The sequence below is a fragment of the Syngnathus scovelli genome, chromosome 16, assembly GCF_024217435.2.
Source record: "Syngnathus scovelli strain Florida chromosome 16, RoL_Ssco_1.2, whole genome shotgun sequence".
NCBI lineage: Eukaryota > Metazoa > Chordata > Actinopteri > Syngnathiformes > Syngnathidae > Syngnathus > Syngnathus scovelli.
In genome coordinates this window covers 3,473,470-3,494,004 of record NC_090862.1, presented here as the reverse complement: position 1 = coordinate 3,494,004, position 20,535 = coordinate 3,473,470, and the positions used below count along the sequence as shown (strand labels likewise).

Here is a 20,535-nt window from a genome sequence, read left to right as displayed (position 1 = left end):
CACATCTGTAAGTACTACAAAAGTAAAAATATGTATTAATTCAATACATACACGTAAACTGTGCACATAAGCGACATATTATTCACGTATATACTTATTTTGAAGCACAAGTTCTATGAGATCAAGTCCCTTGAAGCTCATGTTTTAATTTTGTAGGCTAAAACCGGAAGTTGACTATTTTCCAAAGCACTTGGCCTGTAAAGTGGTTAGTGATACAATACAATAATAATGACGATGCACTCTGAAACTGATGCTTCTCTGTTCAGACAAAGACAGTCGCTAAAAGGGCTCGGTGATAACCCAGCAAGCCACATTTATCAGAAAAGTGATTACTAGTATGCTAGAGCTTAATGTTGAAAAGTAAATGTGGCAATGCAACAGAGAAAACATTGAAGATATGGTGGAACATCAATTTCACGCAAGATGATTTGAAATTAATTTGAGTCACAAGGTCTTGCACAGCCTGCAGTCATAGTGAAAATAAGCAATACAAACAAAGAAAACACTGAGAAAGGAAACGTGGAACTAACTTGTTAGTAATTGATGAAATTTTTACTTCATCACTCTGACTACTGATGTGCTCATTAACCACTTAACTGTGACGTATCGTATCTAAGATTTAAACAAATTGCTTTGGTAACAACCTAAAATGAATATTCTTGTTATGTTGTGACAAAGGGTGACATTACAGAAATCATACTGTATTATTTTTGTACGCTACTAAAAGTTACCACAAGGTGGCAGTATCTATTGGCCAAAAATCACAGGTAATGATAATTTAATTAAGTGCTGCAACCAGTGCTAAAATATGCATGTTTTATCTACCGACTGCAATTGAACAAGATGGATTTTGGGGAAAGACTGAGGGTGACAATACTGTAAGAGCAAGAATTGTCAAGAACGCTGGAAAACAAGACCTGCTCTGTGTGCTGAATTCACACTGCTATAAACATTCAGGGCATGCGCAGTATTTGTTTTGCAAGTGTCTCACCATTTTCATAGTTACCAGTAATGCTCAAGTATTGACAGAATGACGTCCAGTCGGGTATTCAACTGCAAAAAAAACATTTTATTGCAATACACAGGATTGAATTCTGCTGGACTCATTGCTGCCACTGCCAGGCACGTCAACACACAGGGGGACTAGCCGGTGCCGGAATACCTTCAATGTGGATTATGAAATGGGTGAAGAGGTGATAACTAATCAGCTCACCTTGATTCAGGCGCCACAATTTGTTCAGAGTTTCCCTGTCACCAACTGTTTTAATTTAAAACATAAACAGAGGCCAACCCCGAGGCGGAGGGGAGGAAAAAAAAAACTAACGGCATGTTCTCAGATAGCAAGCAATGAAGGCAAAGCAGAAAATACACATTGGTATAAAAATCAACATGGAATTTCTTAAGGGGACACAGAAACATTTTGGAGTAAACAATCGCTTTCGTCTTTGATTCAATATAATTTTTTGGTTTTTTTTTTTCCCTACTGAAAAATCAATTCTGACCCAGAACTGTTTGTATCAGGCACATGTTTGGATGACAGGAAGAGGAATACGAACGAGACCATAGATGAGAGATCTGCTCTCATTGGTGGTCTGAACTAAGCCAATGACAAAATCAAAGGTCATTTTAAAGGCCACCCTGTTACTTGGAAAAAAAGGCAAAACATGAGGGGCTTGTGCACCCTGCAATTTGAGTAAGGGTCTAGTGTAGAAGAAAAAAAAAAACAGTATTGTGATGGAACCATTTCACAGTGGTAGTGATTGTTGATTGAAAAGGCTAGTGATTGTATTATGCATGTTGATGGAGTGAAAGAGGAATAGGGAGGGGAGGACAAGGCGCTGGAAGTTAGACTGAACCTGTAACAAGATGACGGCAACAGATCAGTCCGCGTTTGCTTACAAGAACCAACAGATCTTGATCTTCTCATGTCAGACAACCATGAGGGATGGTTAGTGGTGGAATGAAAGGAGATGCATTGGGGAGCAGACAAAACATGGAGAGAGAGAGAGAGGAGACCCACACAAGGAGCAGGGGTGGGGTCGGCAGATCAGTAGAACACAACACTGGACTTTCCTCCCGGGGGGTTGAGGACCCTGTTGTGAGAGCGGGGCTTGGGTCCCAGGTGAGGCTCGTGGTTCTTCTTGTCATCAATGGGTGGGGTGGATGAGGAGCCTGAGGAGTCGGGGGCAGGCTCTGGGGTAGCTGGAGCGGCAATAGGCTCCTCCTGAGCTGGCGCAGCGACTGGTGAGGCAATTTGCTCTTTAACCTCGGGCTGGCTTACGGCGACGTCGGGCTGGCTGACTTTGACCTCGGGCTGGTTGACTTTGACCTCGGGCTGGCTGACTTTGACCTCAGGTGCTATGAGATGAAAGATATTCATTATGAAAATGCCAAGAGGGGGTCTAAAGCTGTGCTTGTGGAAGGGTTAGTTAAAAAGGTTCAAACTGATTTGCTTGCTGTTTATATACAAAACGTTTTTTAATGTTGCAAAACTTCAAAATATTTTAATAGCTTTGTGCAAGACGCTCACCTGGTGATTCAGGTTCAGGTACTACACTTAGATTGTCCTGCAAAAAAAAAACAAAAAAAACAATTATGGCCAATGTCCAACAATCTATCGACTCCAAGTAAGCCTGCAGCACTGCACTAGCACACTCAGCATATTCCGAATTCAATCACGTAGCAATGCTTCACTCCACAAGCTGGTCATGGTTAGTCAGCAGAGAAAGGCGAAATGAAAATTAATCGAGTAGACTTCACCTTTGGCTTATTTGGGTGACTTCGGCTTGGGCTGTGACCATCTGCACTATCCCCTGAGCCAAATATGTTGCTGGATGGTCTACCTGGAGGATGGGGTCTCTGTGGTTGAACTGGAGGTTCAGGTTCCCCAAATATTCCACTGCTCTTACCACCTACAGGACACCAGATATGTGTGAGTAATACCGTTGTTTGTGGTCCATTGTACACAATCATGTCAACATTCTTAAATAAGCCGTTTGAGTACATAAGCATGTTAGTTACAGATCATGGCCCATTTCAACAAAATTAAATTATTTAGATGAAATTATGTAAAGTAAAATACTATTTTTTTTCTTAAAAGCCAGCCTTTGTTCACTTTTGATTTGATATGACTAATATGACTTTTTGAGTATTCGTCATATTAGGTCACACCTTGCACAAAATCTTTTATTAATGAGTCACAACTCAAAGATGGCATGCTTAACTTTGGAAAGGCTCAGCAGAGAGGCAGATTACAAGAAGATGTCTATGCAGAGTTCATCACATGAAAGTAACAGTTTTCACACGCTAGCCCTTTCCCACATCCATCACACGCTTATCTTACCCGGAGGGTTGGAGCGCCTGGGTGCAGCCTGGGGCTCCTCTGGAGAGCCAAACAGGTTAGAGGCCATTTTATTTGGTCTTCTAGATTGGGGGGCTTCCTCTTCATAGCCACCAAACAGATTACTGGAGGCACCTCCGGGGGGTCGCAGCACCCTGCAGATTAAAGGCTCTTAGCACAACTTTAATAAGAATTAAGTTTGCAATCCAATTATATGAAGTCTGTCTTTAGTGCAGAATCCATATAGAACTTAAAACGATCTGAAACGACGTGCACCATTTTGTTTGACACGAGGATTATATGACCTACATTGGAATATTTTCATACACAGTGAACCCCACAGAATAATTAAACGCTCTTCCACTGCCAACAAACATTGATTCAAAATCCAAACTGTGCACTTTTTATTTGATAGTGTGCAATGAGGTTTTTTTTTTTTTTGTGTGCAAAATATGGGCGTTATGTCTGCTACACCGCAATACTAAAGCGGAATGGACATTCAACGCACCACACAGTCCACGCTGACAGACAACATGATCATATGGTCGCAAAGGGCGCCATATCGTTGCAAAAACTGACTTTCACAAGTTACTAAAAACAATCGCACGATTTAAATCGTGCTATTCTACAGAAGACAACAAAATTGAGCAACATAAATGAATCTTAAGAATCACTACGTTGGGTACACACATTATTAAAGGGAACAATCGTGTAGCCGAGTAGCGGATGAGCTAGCACAAAGACGAGACAAGAGCTTCATACTTCCGCAGGCGCAGAAGGCAACGCCTGCTCGCTTAGCGTCAAAGCTAATTCTCAAAATGTATTCGTCAGGGCAATTTATAACGACAGTTTAAGATTATTCAAACTGATGATGACTGGAAAGGTTCCTGCTGATATATTTGACGAAAAAAAACTGACGCCAAGAGCTATACGCATGTTTAATTCAGATGACATACGCTAGTCGAGCAGTTAGCTTAAAATAATCAAGAAACTCATAATTACCTTGAGCTTGGTTTTGACCCAGTGTCCAACCCTTGAAACATGTTCGTCGAAGTCATCGTGAGTTTTGTTGAAAGTCTTCAAATTTCCGAAGACAACTTCGTCACTCTGCCAACTGGACGACTTGGAGGTTCCTCCTTCGTCTCGTCTGATCCCACCCAAACTCCTTTGCGAAGAGTGTTAGTCGGAGCGAGAGTGACACCGCGGGATATATCTAGTCCGTTGCCGAGTTGCTGTGATGGGGTGTGCTTGTTTTCAGTCGCAGGATAGCCCGCTGGGACGATCGGTAAATCGTTTTTTTGACCAAAGTAAGCAGGAAAAGTACATCTATTTTCAAATGTTGGAAATAAAAGTGAAAACTCATCAGAAAATTGATCCTAAAGTAGAGTAGACTTCTAAAAAAATACCGAAACGTATCATTTTATGCCAACGCTAAGAGGCAATATACAGTGTGTACTTGGGCGTAACTCTTCAATATAGCTGCAAATATAATTCTAAAACTAAAATTGTAGTCAAATAAAATTAACTAAACAAATTATTTTACTTTTAGTGCGTTTTGGTACCTAAATCATTAGGCGTAGAAAACTTTAAAATACGTAACAGGAAAAGAAATACAATTGGTCCTTCACCTGGCGTTTCAGATTACCGATTGGTAGAACGACACGTCAATCAAGCTTTATCCGCGCTCCTCGTGGATTTCCAAACCAATCACAGGATTTGTTTTCGAGTTGTAGTGGGCGTGCCTACGCGCGTGGGTGAGCGAGCCACATGAACTGTCATATGCAGCCAAATTGGAGGCAAGCTACTAACGTACATGGTTAGCTTGGACCTCGAATGGAAACGTCACTTTTGGGCCTTTACTGCAGGTAATTCCCAACTATTCATGCTGTTTTATACATATATACATCTCCAAACAAATGCTTCAAGGGATAATAAACGGCATGACTTCAAATACTTATACAGTGTGCAAACGCTAGCTGGTGATGTTAGCCGGTTTTGCTAGAAATCACTTTATGAATGGAAATGACTCTTGTATACTTTTGTTTACTCTTATTTACAACAATGAGCTCATCAACTGATCGTCTGTCTCCCTCAAAACATTGTCTCGTTTGTAAAATACAGAATTAGTGGATGGTTGTTTATTCTCCTCACGATCAGTTACTACGTGGCAATTTGCCTTCACTAGTTTGTATTTCTTTATTGCTGTGACTACAATACATTAGAGTAACAATGTTAGATTGGATTAAAGTCAACTGAAGTCACAAAGAGCATGTTAAAAAAGTGCATGTTATGGCACGTTTTTCATCTTGATTCCATAAATACCCAAGTTGTTGTTGTTTTTGTGAAATGAAGGCTGGACCTGCAGTTTGTGTCCGTAATAATAAGAGATCTTTTGAGTTATTACTTACTTATGACACAAGGTTTTAGAGGTTGTAATGCTGTAATTTCTTAGCATTTTCAACCCCAAATCCTCATATCAATCTGCATTTATTATATCTATTAATACGTTCTTGTCATCACTAAGATGTAATACTTCATTCTCAAAATATCTAAATCTCAGCTAAATAACTGTGTGAACAACTTTTATCAAGCTGTACTTTAGGAATCAATATAACTGTAACCATCCCAATGCAATACATGATGCTCACACACATAGCCCTCTGATTGAGAAACAGGAATATAAGTGTCAACATTAGAATTAGAAATGACATTGCAATCACCAAAGCAAAAAAATAAAATACATGATATATATGAAATAAATGTGATCTATATACTGCACGTGTAGACAGTGACGTAGAAACGTGTGAAGTGCACTAAGATTTATTAAAGTATTATCGTGGCAAATAAGCACAAATGACCGCATTAGTGAGGAATATTGTTGGCGGCATGGGTCAAATATGATGTTCTAGTGTTGAGTCGGAAACTTTGATGAGTTGTATGATCGAAGCATTGAGTATATTACCGATAGAGAACAGTGGAACTGCGCTGAGTTCGTCTCAGTTGAAGCTGGACAACGACAGAGCAGCAGGGAGCGACGACACCGTGGTGGATTTATTATGCCCAAATTGATCAGTTATTGCCAGTCGAACCGGTCATACCCATGGTGAAGAGAAAGAAGACGTCGCCCACTTCCGAAGATCATGAAATTGGGTAAAATTGTGTTTAAAAGAAACACTTTAAATAGAGGTCGAATGCACCGACGGGTTCTCGTTGTCGTTTCTGCAGGGCGCTAAACTGAAAAGCGCTTGCATTTGAATATAGTTCATATTCAACCTTAATATTGGCCAAATCAAACGCTGGGGAGGCTAGTAAACACCCCGACCCGTTCGCGGGATGTGTCGGTGGTTAAGTTAAATTAATTTGATTGCTGTAAATGAATATATTTTGTGTTGTTTTGTCGGGACTGGAGAGGGGATTTGAAACAAACAGCGGCGGCCATGTTGAGAGACAGCAAACGTCGTGTTTAGAAGTTAATTTTGCTCATCGCCTTAGTCCTCATGTGTCTTTTTGGACTCTGTGTGTTGTGGCAGCATGACACCGGGCTCCAGGGAGGGGATCGGTGTCGATGGGACGGCGAATCCGTCCAGAAAAGCCGACGGTTGCGACGAGGAGGAGAGCGGAGAGCAGGCGACCGAGGAGCGCAGTACAAAGGGAGACGAGCGAGTGGAAATTCTTAATCCAGCACCCGCTACTCTCAGCCCCGGTTCGGTTCAACCCGGATCGGGTTCCAGCCAACAGACCCATCCCTCGGTGGAGCCCAGTACCCCGTGTCACGACCAACATCATTTTCTCCGATCCAGCGTTCGACCTCCAAGCAAAAGGATCCGGAAGGATTCCATCGGCTCGACCATCAACGGCCATGGCGTGGCCAAATCGAAAGGTAAGAGCAAACGGGAATTTGTTATTAAGTGTTTTTTTATTTTATTTTAAATCCCGTCCATTTGGACTGGTTCCGAAAATGCTCTCTGCTTTTGACAATATCCATGACAAGTCACAGTGACCCAAAACTTGCATTGTCACCCCACTAGTTTGAGACTACATGTTAGAGGTGGGCCATAAGAAAATTAATTTAAAATATTTTACTCTTATTATTATCACTCGAACAAAAGGTGTCTGTCTGTAGAATGATTGTCATAAGAAGATAAAGGCAGTGTCTTTTATCTTGCAACAAAAACGATCTTGTGGGGAAAAAAATACGTGACTGCTGGATTTTCATGCCACACATTTGCAGATTCTAAAGATAATTTTACAGCCACATTTTTGATGTGTATCGTAAAACCAAAATATACACAGTGCAACTGCAACATTCTGACCCGCAGCTCAAGTGAAAGATCCAATAAAAAATGTCTTTGTGATGAAAATGCACTTTTGATTGTCAAAACTATTTTTGGTATTATGTTTGTAGTCCTGTAGAAATCCCTCAAACTAAGATTTGAGTTTCCTATCATGTGACTAAATAAGGCAACAGAAATATTAGAAAAAACCTCTCCCATAAATAACAATACATAAGTTAAAAGCCTCTCCGACAGTGCCAATTGAAGCAAAGCTTTGTTTTCTTTGTATATCTAGTTAGTGTAAATTTACGTTTTCACAATAATAATGAATTTGTATTGACAGTGAAGTAGCCAAAGCTTCATCATAAATTGTCTTGTATCTTAAATTGTTGGCAAAAACAAATCATTTTGCAGGACTTCACAAATATCATTAATTGACCAAGCTATGTACATTGATGCTATTTTTGAGCTCATCTATTTTGAGAGAAAGGGAGCGAGGCGCATCAAGGTTAGTGTCTCTGAGATGCGCAGCAAGCTAACAAGTCCCTCTCCGTTTGTTTTGATACCTTCTGGCACAATTGTGCTTTTACGCTTGGCCATCTGAGCCCACCCGGAGTTGATTTTGGATCTGCGTGCCAGAGAATTGGCCAAGGAAAAACTGGTTTACTTTTCTTGGTTCTCTGCCAAAACTAAACGCCAGTTTGAAAATCTCTGCAGGTTCTGTGCTTTGACAACCTCACACAAATACACCATTTTGTTGGAAGCTTGGGTGATGTGTAACTGACCTGTGTATTCCAGGTGCAGAGAATGGCTCATCTTCCCAGGGTGCTTTGGGACAATCTGGACCTGCGGCTGGATCTTCTGGGGGAGTCTCCAAGACCACAAAGGGCCAAGGATCCACCGAGAAGGAGGAGCAAGCTGGTAACCAAAAGCGAGCTCGTCGGCAGTGGGAGTCTTGGAGCGCGGAGGATAAAAACAGTTTCTTCGAAGGGCTTTATGAGGTAGGAGGCGGAACTGTTGTTTTCTATTAAACGGGGCCTTCTCATCTAAATATCGTTAACGTCCTACAGCATGGCAAGGATTTCGAGGCCATCCAGAATAACATCGCCATGAAGTACAAGAAGAGAGGCAAGCCAGCTAACATGGTGAAAAACAAGGAGCAAGTCCGCCATTTCTACTACCGCACATGGCACAAGATCTCCAAGCACATTGACTTTGCTAACGGTACGTTTTCTTGTCTTGTCTAAAAAAAGGTCCCAGATTTAGTTGACGCTTCGAATTGTCTTAAATGTATGGGATTACAGCGCCACCTGCTGCTTAGGAAAGTGTTTCGGCCATAACACATGTGCCTCACTGCACGTCCTCCATGATTAGTCTCAATTTTTTTTTGTATGTTGTACATCTCATCTGACTGTCCTTTCCTCTCCTCCTCAGTGTATACTCGAGTGCTGAAAAAATCCTCTCAGGAGCTGTACGGTCTCATCTGCTACGCTGAGCTCCGCAAAAAAGTTGGCGGGCGTATGTAAAAGTTCTACACACTTTTCCTAAAACATGTTTTGAGCCTGTGGGGTCACGAGGGATGCAATTAAACACGGCATGCAAACAACCTGCTCCACCCCAAACCCCCCCCCCCCCCCCCCTCCTCCTCGCAAACACACCTTTTGGTCTTTTGGGAAAAGCTGCTCTCCAGGAACAAACAATTGTTTAACTTTGCATTTTGTCTCATACAGTCATGGATGACAAGAATGTGGCAAAGCTGAATGAACTCATCCAACAAGGGTGAGTTGCATCATCAATGTAAAGTAGCTCCGATCAATTCTCACTATTCCATCTGTGTGAACAGGGCCACCACTGTGCGCTCCAAAGGGAGGAACTTGCGAATTAAAGCACCCATGTGTCGTGCGCTGAAGAAACTTTGTGACCCGGATGGTGAGCACGCACACACAAACACACAAACACACAGCTGCAATGGGCAAAATGCTTTGTAAACAAACAAAGCTGCTGAAAATGCAAAGTGTGGCAATCATGAGGCGCCGGATTTTGATTGGCGGGTTTTTAGCAATAACAATAGCAATGAGGGGGCTGTTGGTGTTGCCATAGTAACACCACAGGAGAAAGAGGCTGTACAAGGGAGACGTTGTAGGTGATTGCACTGATGAATATGAATTGTCAGATGATCAAGGATATTCATAATTTTTTGTCACACCCTGCAGGAGTAAGTGACGAGGAGGACCAGAAGCCGGTGCGTTTACCCCTGAAGGTGGCGGTGGAGCTTCAGCCACGCAGCAACTATTCCTGGGCCCGCGTTCAGAGTCTTGCGCACAATCCTCGCCTCAGGTCAGTAACGTCCACGTTATTTGGATTTTCGATAAATTCCCATGAAGCAAATAAAGCATCTGGTCATAAATTAATAACTGTGTTTTTATGCGTACCAGGATGGTGGTGGAACTTCACCGAAAAGTTTCCAGCCTCATCGAGTACCTGAAGCAGAAGTGGGCCTATCACGACCAGAGAATTGTATCCGTCAATACGATACCAGACCTTGTTTTAGGAATCTGCTAAAAATTTCACAAGTCTGGTCAATTTCCTTGACTCTGCTCTTTTAGATAAAAAGTCTGATGGAAAGGGAAGCTTTAGAGGTGTCCAACGCCACTTCTCCAACCAAAGCCCCGCCCGAGGAGCTCTTCCTTTTCCCGGCCGAGAGCAGCTCCCTCACCACGCTACCCGGCGTGGCTCGTGTGGTACACTCCAAGGCCTCGTGCACCGTACACTGGCAAGAAAGTGGCAAAGCCCGGCCCAATGCCAAAGAGCTACCCGCCGCCCAGATTTTGGGTATTCACACAGCTCCAACTTCACGGACAAACAACAAATCTGGGCGAGGAAGCACGGCGTCAACCGCTTTGGTGCCCCCGCTTAGTGACACTGGTCAAACAGAGCCCCCCAGTCTTGAGATGTCACCTGATGCTTCTGCCAAGGTCGAGGAGAAGAGGCCATCTCCATCTGCACTTCCTCAGCAAGTGGGAATTGTTAGAGAGGAGGCAAGTGAGGGAGGACTTGTTGAGGGGAGCAAAACCTGCACTGCTAGCGTGGAGTCCTGTGGAGGCCTAGCAGGGACCAAAACGACAGATGCATCATGTGGTGCCGCAGAGAACTCACAAGAACCGTGCAAGGAGGAGCTGAGCGCAAACTCCTCCTCGGACACCATCCAGACCGCTCCAGCCAAGCTCTCCGTGGTCAGCCCAGAGGAAGGAGCGCCGCAGAGCTCGCCCCCCGCAACCAAAGAGCGAACCGTCGAGCAGATCCGAGGAGAAGGCTGGAACATCCGAGACGCAGAGAACGTCACGCTGGCAGAGTTGTACTTAATGTTCGGGAAGCCCGGCAAGCTGCAGCTGGAGTACGAATGGCAGGCCAGCTCGGACCTTCACGAAAAAGGCCAAGCGTCAGTGCAGCACGGGAAACAACGAGTGCTACGCTGTCTGCTAAGACTGGTCACCACAGAGGTCAACCCAAAACCTTTGGTAGGCATTTTGCGGTTCTTTACGGATTGTCGGCAAAACCTGCAGCATGTCTGATGCTTCTCGCCATCATTCACCTCCAGGCTCCGGAGCTTTGTTCCACAGCCACGTCACCCCTCAAGACTCCTCAGGAGGATCAAAACCAGGCCCTCACACCCCCGGGAAAAGGTCCCATTGCTGGGGTCCGTAGCCCCAGCTTTGGCCGGCAGCCCGCCTCTGTCCGAGGGGCCAAGTTGCACCTGCCAAACGTTGGAGGCTCAGGTATCAGTAGATGAAATATTCAATGGGTTGGATTTGAAGTCACTCCCTTTTTTTACCGTATTGCCGTTCTTCATGTCAAATACCGCATAACATAAAATGGCGTCCTCCTCAGGTGCACGCAACCTTCCCCGCTCTCTGCTGGGCTCATCGGGGGCAGCGGGCAGTGACGCCGAGGGCAACGTGTTTGCAGTACCCACCACCCTCCCCCCGAACAGTTCCCGCCACAATCGAATGTTCTCCCCCAACAAAGAGGCTGAGCTGGCCCTGAGGCAGCAGCTCGACTCCATCAGTGTAAGACGTGTGCATTCCAAGCCGGCGTTGCTACGCAGTCCTATTGATTGTAAATCTCTCCTATTCTCAGATGCAGTCAGATCTTTTCCTCTCACGTCCAAGAAAACCTCGAAACAAACTCCGGAAGCCGCTTGTCGTTCAGGTGAGTTTGTCTTCTCGATTTGAACGCACCACGTCCGACATCCATCTGAGCCGCTCGGTTCTCGTCCATAGCGAACTCTCCTACCGCGAACTACAGGGGACACATCGCAGCACGTCTGCTCCCTCTCCATCCTCTCCAACTCTTCTGCCACAGGTTGGAAATGACTCTCACTGTGGAGTTATCAAACTGGGTCACAAGTGTCCAACTATTGTTTGTCCCGCTCACTTCCTGTTTTTCCACCTCAGGAACTGGATCTTTCCGGCCAATTCAAACCCGGCTTGCCCCTGGCTCTCTCCCTCTACCGTCCAAAGCTGCTTCTTCGGCTGCAGTAGCCAGCCAACTCTCCAGTATGTCATTTGCGGTTTTTAACTATGTCAAATGTTTGTCAGGTTTGCGTAAACACAAAATAAGACCGGCACATAGAAAGGAAAGACTTACCTATTCACATTACCTGTTTTTTTTTCCCTAGGTGCAATTGACCTCGCGGCAAAATCTGCAGGCATCATTCCAGGAAGTCCTCGTCGAGAGCCAGATTCTCCTGCGCTGGTGGCCCCTGCTCCAATTGTTGACGCTGAACCGGACCCTCAGCTCCTCCAGCACAATATCTCTGAGGTCAGAAAAACACACCTTGACAGATTAGATTGACATGACTGGATCCTAATTAGACATTGGAAATTTCATTGATTAAAAAAATATAATAATAATGATGTTTCTTCAATAGAATGGTCTACCGCCGCCATCTCCCGGAGTAACAGGGGGTGGAGACTCGCTCCTTTCCCCACCCAGCGTCGCCTCATTACTGGACATCTCTCTACCGGGCCCACCTGAGGAAGCTATGACCCCAGGAGAGAATCAAACACACATCAGTGACTCCATCATTGAGCTGGCCATCAATTCTGCCCACTACGGTGCGTTAATGAGAATTACTTTTAAACAGCAATAATTGAAGCATTGTATAAATGATTTGTTGGTTGTTGTGATACAGGTGAGGAGGCGGCGCTCTCCTCAGCTAAACTGAGTAGCGGCGACGGCTCCAAACTGCTGACTTCGTCTCCCTCCGTCAGCCCGTCCCGAGGATGGATTCCCTCGCCCAGTCACGACCCGCAATGGTATCCCAGTGACTCCTCAGACTCCACTCTGGGATGCCTCCTCTGTGAGTCTGTCGATCTTCTAAAGTAGTTATTCTCAAACGATGGGTTTGGATATTAGCGCAAGACAAATGGGATGACATCCTCTTGTAACGTTGTCATGTCCTTCCAGCTAGCATGGTGTCTTCTGATAAGGGCAGGCGGAGCACCCTCACCCCCACCGGCCCCTCCAGTGGCACAGCTTTGCTAGGTCCTAGCCTGCTTGACTGCAACTCCCATGATTCCTTTCAGTCACGTGGGCTCCCTGATGTGGCAGAGGTATGTTTTCCAACTTTTTTTTTTTTTTTAAACATCTGAGGTTATATTGTGCATTTAAAATGTTATGTGCCCGCAGATGGACTCTCAGCTTGCCTGCATGATGAGCGAGAGCAGCGTGGACTACATCGCACGCTTCAACGACCTGGCTCAGGAACTCGCCGTGGCCGAGCCTTCGATTCCACCACCCTGAGGGGGGGAGGCGGGGCAAGCTTCGCCGACACCATCTGGACAAAACAAGTGAGCGCATTCTACCTGCTATCAAAGACAACTGCGGCGATAGACCACAAACCGAAAGCCATCCCTGCCCTTGTTTGTTAAAGTGCAATAATTCATGTTGTGAGAGCCACGTTGTTCAAAGACACGTTGGCTTCACTGAACTTTTTTTTGCGATGAGATGAAAAAAGTCCCTTTAAAAGACTCTTACGTTAACAAAACACAACCTCATGTACAGGAAATTACTTTGCCATATCTGAACAAAAATATCACTGATCCGTTTTTGTCTTTATTATGTTTGTCCTCTAAAATGTACATATCTGCCAAAATGCCTATTTAACTGCTCATAAAAAAGATGTTTGGCCGTTGAATCGAGGTGATTGTTAAAAAAAAACAAAAAAATTCAACACTAGAATCCCGGTCATGCTACTGTTGAAGTTGCCTTTTAATTCACATTTATTTCTTCTCCATCCGTTCCGTTTGATCAGTTTAGTGAATATTTGCAGCATGAATTCCGTTTTTATTTTTTTATTAATTAAAGGCAGTATGCAATATGGCAGCTTTTGGTCAGTAGAAAGTTTAACTTCATTTCAATTTGGTGCTGAAATGATATTTTAAATCATTGTAAATATCCGGCTGCTTGATGATCTCATTGTATCTGATGAAAAAATATTTCTGGCTGCATTAACTGATTGAAAGAAGAGCTGTACATTTTATAGCTTCACATTTGAAACCTTTTAATTTAACCAATACAATCATTTTACTCTATAGACGTATTTTCGTTTTTTAAATTAGCACTCCAATTAACTTGACAGAGATGAGTGTAATCAACATATTTACCTTTCATTACATAACATTGGACTGGTTGTGTTGAACTGAACACTTGTGCCAAAGTCACTATAAAGAGCAAGCGCAGTTTTCATCTCAGGCTGCTCTTTGTATGTTGATTTTATGAAATGGACCGATCGACACTCCCCCCCCCCCCCCCCCCCCCATTTTGGTGCTCAGTCATTTCCTGCAAATACATCTCAAAAGTCTGTCGTCATTGCAACGAGTGGTTTAGCAAACCATTGTGTGAATTTCACTTGATTGGATTTGAAATATCCAGTTTGCAGGAATGTGGGGGAATAGGAAAAGGAGAAAGCACTATCATTAACATTTAAAAGTGAGATTTTTTTTTTTGTTAAAGAAAATTCTGATATGTTTTGTTGAAGGACTTCTTTGTACAAATGGTGATTCCAGTATTCGCTGCGCTTTTGTAACATAATGTAAATTGTTATTTGGAATATTTATTGTTAACATTTCTAAAAAAGTGGTTCTCTTTAACTTAAGACTACGTTTAAGAATGGAACAACCTGTTAAAAATTTTCATTGGTTAAAGGTGTTTTTATTCTGTGCTTAAAAGTTCGCTATAAAAAAAGCTTTCTTTTGTATTTGTCTTTTCTTACCACAGCAAAGTGAGGTCATTTTTATTTAGAAATTGCAACATTCAAGTTGGAAATGTGAATAATACATTTTATTTTTCTTAGGTTCACATCTGAAAGTGATGGGTTTTTTTTTGTCTGCAAAAACTAAGCTCCTAAATGTTTAGGTGCACAAATGCAGATGTAGAATCACTATAAATTTATTACATACACATAAATTAATACATAACTATGGTTTAAAATAAGCTCTAAAATAAGTAAAGGAAAATAGTCAGCAATTGCTCATTTTAGTACAAAATAAATAAAGAGGTTTTGTGACAAAATAGAAATAGCTCAGAAATGTATCATTATTTTCAGTGCCCATAATGTAGAGTTCAGAAATAAACGTGAATGAGGAAAGACTATACAAACAAAAAAATTTATTTACTCACCGGTTTCCTGGTGTATTTCTTAGACAAGCATCACCATATATGTCCTTTAACGGTTCAAGTATTTTTGGCTTTGTGCTCTTTACGAGCACGAGAGGACATGAGTTTAAAGAAGAGGGCAGGCCACAACGTGCGGAGATAAATGGCCACTGTGGGCAAAGGTCCTGCCAAAACAACATCTTTACTCTTGTGTCGTACAGCTTTCAGAACTGCCTGAGCTACATCTCCTGGATCCCGACCTGTCGCCGTAGTCGTGTCCACAACTAAAAAATAGCAACAAGAAATAAAACTTGTCAAGACGACTAAAATATGGCCCCTGATAACGATGGACTAGAAATGCCAAATTAAGAAACCTTACCACCATACTTTGAGCCGTCTCCCGTGACGGCATTGACGGAGAGATTTGTCCTGATGTATCCCGGACTAATGACAGTCACTGGAATCCCGTAACGTTCCACCTCAGCCCGTAAACAATCAAAGTAGGCCTGGGTGGCGTGTTTGGATGCTGCATCTAAATACACACGATACAAAGAAAAACATTGTTTTAGTTTGTTTCCAAATATTGCAACAACATTGAAAATAAATGAATTAGAATTAAAAAAAAAACTTACAGGCTGATCGGTATGGGATAGCGATCTTGCCCTGAACGCTGCTTATGACAACAATATGGCCACTGCGCTGGCGAATCATGGAAGGCAGAAGAGCTGATGAAAGGAGAAAAAAGTTAACTTGTGGCAACTTTTGTCCAGCTTAACAAATAAATGGAACAGCAGACGTGCTAACCAACCACAAGCCCACCGCGCTAACTTCCTCCTCCTCACTGACCTTGTGTAAGAGCCACTGGCCCGAAGTAATTTGTTTCCATAACATCCCTCTGAACCGATAGGTGAGTGTCCAGTATGTTGCCACGGTAACTAATTCCGGCATTATTAATCAGGACGTCCACTCGTCCGTAGCACTTCAAGATGTCCTGTGCCACTCTGTCCATCGAATGTGTGTCGCTCAGATCGAAGATAACGGTGCTGGGAACGTACGTCTGCACGTTGAACACAGAAAGTTCATCCACGAGCGGTGACAAGTTTTTAATTGAATGTAGCTGTTTGATGCACAAATAAATTGAATTGCAGATGTCCCTAATGAGTGTGTTTGAATACCTGCTGCTTTCCATCCTTTGCATTTGCGTTCAGCTCCTCAACTACCTGCTGCAGTCGATTTGCATCTCGGCCGCACAGTATCAATCGAGCCCCTGCACTGTGGAACACACGTGCACATTCTACAAGAGAGGGAAAAAAACACAATTCAGCAAACAAATATAAATTGATTATGTCAGATGAAGTTGAGAAGATATGACCAGAAAGCTCAGCTGACCTTTGCCCAATCCGGAGCTGGCGCCCGTGATAACCACCACTGCATCCTGGAGAGAAGCTCCGCCTCGTCGGCGGCCAAGTAGACGATAGAGAAGTAAAACTCCCACACTTGCGAGGAGCAATGCCGGTAGCGCTCCTCCTCCGGTGACACGCTCCATCACCTACACACAGTAATATCATTGTTTATATTTGTGCAAGTCTATTGCTGAATGGCTGTAAAATTGTCACACACAAATATGGCCTAGTTTTAATAACCTTATTTATTCCTTATGATGTAAATTAACAACTTATAGTGTTTGTGCATTCGTGACTCTTCTTTACTATTTTAAGCATGGTGTCTCTTATTAGAAAAAAATACTGGAATTGTCTTTTAAAAGGCCTGATGATGCTGGTTGCGTAGAAGTCAAAAGTGCTGCAGGAAATTCTCCAATTTACTGAATTGTCCACTAGAGGGCAGACCGTGCCATTAAATTGCATACATTTGTCATATTGTACCTCAGTCCACTTTATGCCGTCGTAACTTTTAGTATCGTCGTATGACGAACCGGACACATGCCACAGAAAACGTTCAACCCGGACATAAAATTGCAAAACCTGCAAAATCGCTCCGATATAGAGAAAAGATTAATAACAATGCAGTACTCACCTTGATTTGCAACGTTTTTCTTGAGTTCTGACTTGTACTGTTCTCAAACACACAATCACTTCCTTTATAACACACCCACGCAATTTACTTCCGGGTTGTTTCTCGCAAAGGCTCATGGGAATTGAAGTGTTTAGTTTTACATGTACGCACGATTAAAAAACGTTAACTTTTCTTGTTTTATATTTTATTGGTTCTGAAAGATGTGCTTGAAAAAACGAATTACACATTCAAAGAGTATTACACTGCTCCAAGAGTTTGCATTATTTTCAAATACAATTGCGATTGAAAGGTGAACATAATTTATTTTCAGTCGCGTAGGTCCTGCTCTTTGAAATTGCACCTTTATTAGATAACTAAAAAACAAAAGAAAAAGTCCAAAACGATTGTTTAAAGCACAATTTAGTCAGGTACATTTTCCATTAAATCTACTGCTGCTTTCATCAGACTTTTTTTTTTGGTCTTGTTTCGTTTTTGATGAAAACACCACCAAAACATTTTTATGAGAATCCAAAAATCAGGCAAAGCTGATTTGTTTTGACTTGAATTTGGTGTGCAACTGCAAGGTCAGAAGTAGGATTTTTCAGAATTGTACATCTGGACATGGAAAACATATTCTGGCATGGATTAAGTTTATCTCTATACAGCAGATTCCAGCATCTGACACAACTCAAGACACGGAAATTGGTAGGTCCACTTGTCACGCTATTCTGTGTTGGACAATACTGCAAAACATGGCTGGACTATTATCTGTTTGCTTGGGAAAAAAGTCAGATAGAGAGAAGCACGCTTTTCAAATAGCCTAATGTTTAATGAAAGGTGAAGTACTGATCAGCAAGTAAGGGAGTACAGTAAAACTACGAGGGAAAAGGTCAAGCTCAAATCACACGTGTCCATCTCAACCACGCAGCTTCAGCCTTTACACAAAGGTCAAGTGTCAGAATGTAGGGAAGGAGGCGCAAAGGTAATACAGAGAACAAGTGAGCTGTGGTTGTCACTATAAGAAAACAAATGCGAGAAGGGAAAAAAAAAACCAACTTCCTTCTAGTTTTAACTATATCCCTCTGATCAAAGTTCAAAGCAGCCACCACAAGTGTTGTGGGCCCCATTGTGACCTTCCACTTTTCACACACCAGATAGGTTTGCTGTTATTCTTCTTTTTTGTAGTTTTATCTCATTTTCCTGTCGGTTCTTAAATGGTCTTCAGAGTGCACTCATACAGCATAGAGTTCGTAGATCTTCTTGACGCAATACGCCAGCGCGGCCATTGCTATCGTGTTATGGAGTCTCTTTCTGTGGATGTCATCCCTGCGCACCAAGACCACGGGCGTGGAGGAGGTGAGTGTGTGCAGGGGTAGCCGCGACAGTTTTTGGCTGTCATATTCCACCTGGTACTTGCAGCAGGGGTCAAACTGCCATGAAATCCCATAGAGGGCGGCGCAGGCCACGCTGAGGGCGCCGGCTGGCAACGCCACGTAACGCGTGTATTCTGGAGGCAGTGAAAGCGGCGTCAGGAGGCAAGCGGCCCCCGACAACACGGCCGTCTTGTGCAGGCAGTTGCCCACCGTAATCCACCGGGCCGTCTCGTCGCCGATGCGCGTGGGTTCGATAACAATGTATTTATACTGGGCCTCTAGTGCTTGCTCCAACTCATACTCAAACTGGTCCTGCGCGTTCTCCCCGTTGTAGATTTCGTGAACTATGTAGCAGTCGGTCGCCGCCATCACTCCCCTGCAGAAAGGGTGACAATGACGACCGAAGAATTAAACACCACTCAATGTATATATACACTGGAATGTCTGATGGCTTCACACTGCCCCAGCTTGTCCCAGTGTTGCCAAGCCTATATTAGGACACTTGTATTGCCTTGAGTTCTTAGTCGAAGCTTGGATTGTGGAATATAAATATCGCTATATAAATATTGATTTTGGGATGATTTGGTTTCACTGAGTCACCTGGTATGGATTCATCACGAGAACAATTCTCATACTTTAGTGGGAGAAATTTTTTTTCTAAACTATCATACTTCAAAAAAGCACAATAGATTAGGAAATCATGTCACGATTTTACAATAGGGAGTTAATGAAGCATTCCTTTTCTGCGTTTCATCATCAAATCTACGCAGTTTGTAAATCACATTGTATTGTCCTCTGGTGGCCGAGGCACATACATCAAAATGAGCAGCAAAATGCCATCTGAATTATAATGTCCAAAATGTTTCATGCTTTAATTCCTTTAAATTATGTATTTACAGTATGCTATTCAAAGGACAATACAGGTGCCCAGTGCCATTTTTTTTTTATAACTCAAAAAGGAACAACACTTTGGTTGGCGTTCTGGGCCACTGGAATAGATGATAAGCATTTCCATTCGTTTAAATTCAGAAACGTGATTAGAGAGACGAATGTTTGAAGTTAGAATCGTGGTCAAAAAAAGTTTGCAGCGCTGAATACCAGAGACATGATTGCTGCAAATAAATATTTACATTTGCCTCATCTGCGCAGATAAACAGTACATGGTCAACATGGAAGTATTTGTAAATCAACTTAAACGACATTAGAATGCTCAAGGTTGTCACGATAAAATAGGCAACAGGTAGCTTGTTGTAACACACAGGACACAGTGTACCCATGCGAGGCTAACTGGCTTCTAGCATGGAAGAAACTTATGGTGATTGGCCAGCTAAGTTAGGAAGAAGGCTCCATGTCATCAGTGGAAAAACGTAACATATTCGAGGCAAAACACACCAAGCAAAGTCTATTGCGCACCTACCCGCAAAAGTAAAATTCATGACAACTTTCACAGTCGCTGATCGGCTGATGTGAAATAATCAAAACATCACATGAGCCACTAGATGGTTTCCTTGTTAACACTTGCTAGCAGACACGTTAGCAAGTTAGCATGCTAATGTTAGCTAAGCATTAGATAAAATTCTTCGTGAGGTTCTCGTTGCATATTTGAAAGATTAACACGTTATTTGTCTGACGATAGGTGACACGGACAAACGTTTCAATATGAGCGAAACATTTTGGTAGAACGTGAAAGATGTGAAGTAACTGACCTCTCCCTGCTTACTGGGACACCGCGCCTCCTTCCCAGCGACGCCATGATGGAGATAGAGCCGTTGTGGCAAGTGACGTATGCCGCCATAAGGTGTCCTGGGTAATGTAGTGTTCGGAAAGTGACTTACAGAAACTTCTTGCGGAATTAAACTACATTTCCCACAATGCA

General features: G+C 43.0%; 4 protein-coding genes across 5 annotated transcripts; 1 reads left to right on the top strand and 3 right to left on the bottom strand.

Moving 5' to 3' along the window:
* Positions 1 to 1,048: 1,048 nt before the first annotated feature.
* Positions 1,049 to 4,531, bottom strand: jpt2 (Jupiter microtubule associated homolog 2). Its single transcript, XM_049746224.2, has 5 exons — positions 4,343 to 4,531; positions 3,344 to 3,495; positions 2,761 to 2,912; positions 2,531 to 2,567; positions 1,049 to 2,358 (listed from the first exon to the last, which is right to left on the bottom strand). Exons 1-5 carry the CDS (start codon positions 4,396 to 4,398, stop codon positions 2,048 to 2,050), a joined length of 708 nt encoding a protein of 235 aa, XP_049602181.1. The 5' UTR covers positions 4,399 to 4,531; the 3' UTR covers positions 1,049 to 2,047.
* A 577-nt stretch (positions 4,532 to 5,108) lies between these two features.
* On the top strand, positions 5,109 to 14,873 carry cramp1 (cramped chromatin regulator homolog 1). 2 transcript variants are annotated; one of them, XM_049746221.2, is made up of 20 exons: positions 5,109 to 5,205; positions 6,871 to 7,220; positions 8,413 to 8,615; positions 8,685 to 8,838; positions 9,049 to 9,132; positions 9,345 to 9,393; positions 9,458 to 9,543; positions 9,828 to 9,951; positions 10,050 to 10,131; positions 10,221 to 11,132; positions 11,213 to 11,390; positions 11,503 to 11,681; positions 11,752 to 11,823; positions 11,895 to 11,976; positions 12,069 to 12,170; positions 12,293 to 12,435; positions 12,545 to 12,731; positions 12,809 to 12,976; positions 13,084 to 13,229; positions 13,306 to 14,873. In XM_049746221.2, exons 1-20 carry the CDS (start codon positions 5,174 to 5,176, stop codon positions 13,417 to 13,419), a joined length of 3,447 nt encoding a protein of 1,148 aa, XP_049602178.1. In that variant the 5' UTR covers positions 5,109 to 5,173; the 3' UTR covers positions 13,420 to 14,873. The 2 variants fall into 2 exon arrangements, with proteins under 2 accessions (XP_049602178.1, XP_049602177.1); XM_049746220.2 differs by lacking the exon at positions 5,109 to 5,205 and adding an exon at positions 6,248 to 6,490.
* Positions 14,874 to 15,265: 392 nt separating this feature from the next.
* Positions 15,266 to 17,426, bottom strand: dhrs7b (dehydrogenase/reductase (SDR family) member 7B). Its single transcript, XM_049746223.1, has 7 exons — positions 17,308 to 17,426; positions 16,663 to 16,822; positions 16,449 to 16,567; positions 16,120 to 16,330; positions 15,906 to 15,998; positions 15,653 to 15,805; positions 15,266 to 15,557 (listed from the first exon to the last, which is right to left on the bottom strand). Exons 2-7 carry the CDS (start codon positions 16,817 to 16,819, stop codon positions 15,352 to 15,354), a joined length of 939 nt encoding a protein of 312 aa, XP_049602180.1. The 5' UTR covers positions 16,820 to 16,822; positions 17,308 to 17,426; the 3' UTR covers positions 15,266 to 15,351.
* Positions 17,427 to 18,094: 668 nt separating this feature from the next.
* tmem11 (transmembrane protein 11) lies at positions 18,095 to 20,498 on the bottom strand. The gene is made up of 2 exons (XM_049746225.1): positions 20,366 to 20,498; positions 18,095 to 19,035 (listed from the first exon to the last, which is right to left on the bottom strand). Exons 1-2 carry the CDS (start codon positions 20,452 to 20,454, stop codon positions 18,519 to 18,521), a joined length of 606 nt encoding a protein of 201 aa, XP_049602182.1. The 5' UTR covers positions 20,455 to 20,498; the 3' UTR covers positions 18,095 to 18,518.
* Between the last annotated feature and the right edge of the window lie 37 nt (positions 20,499 to 20,535).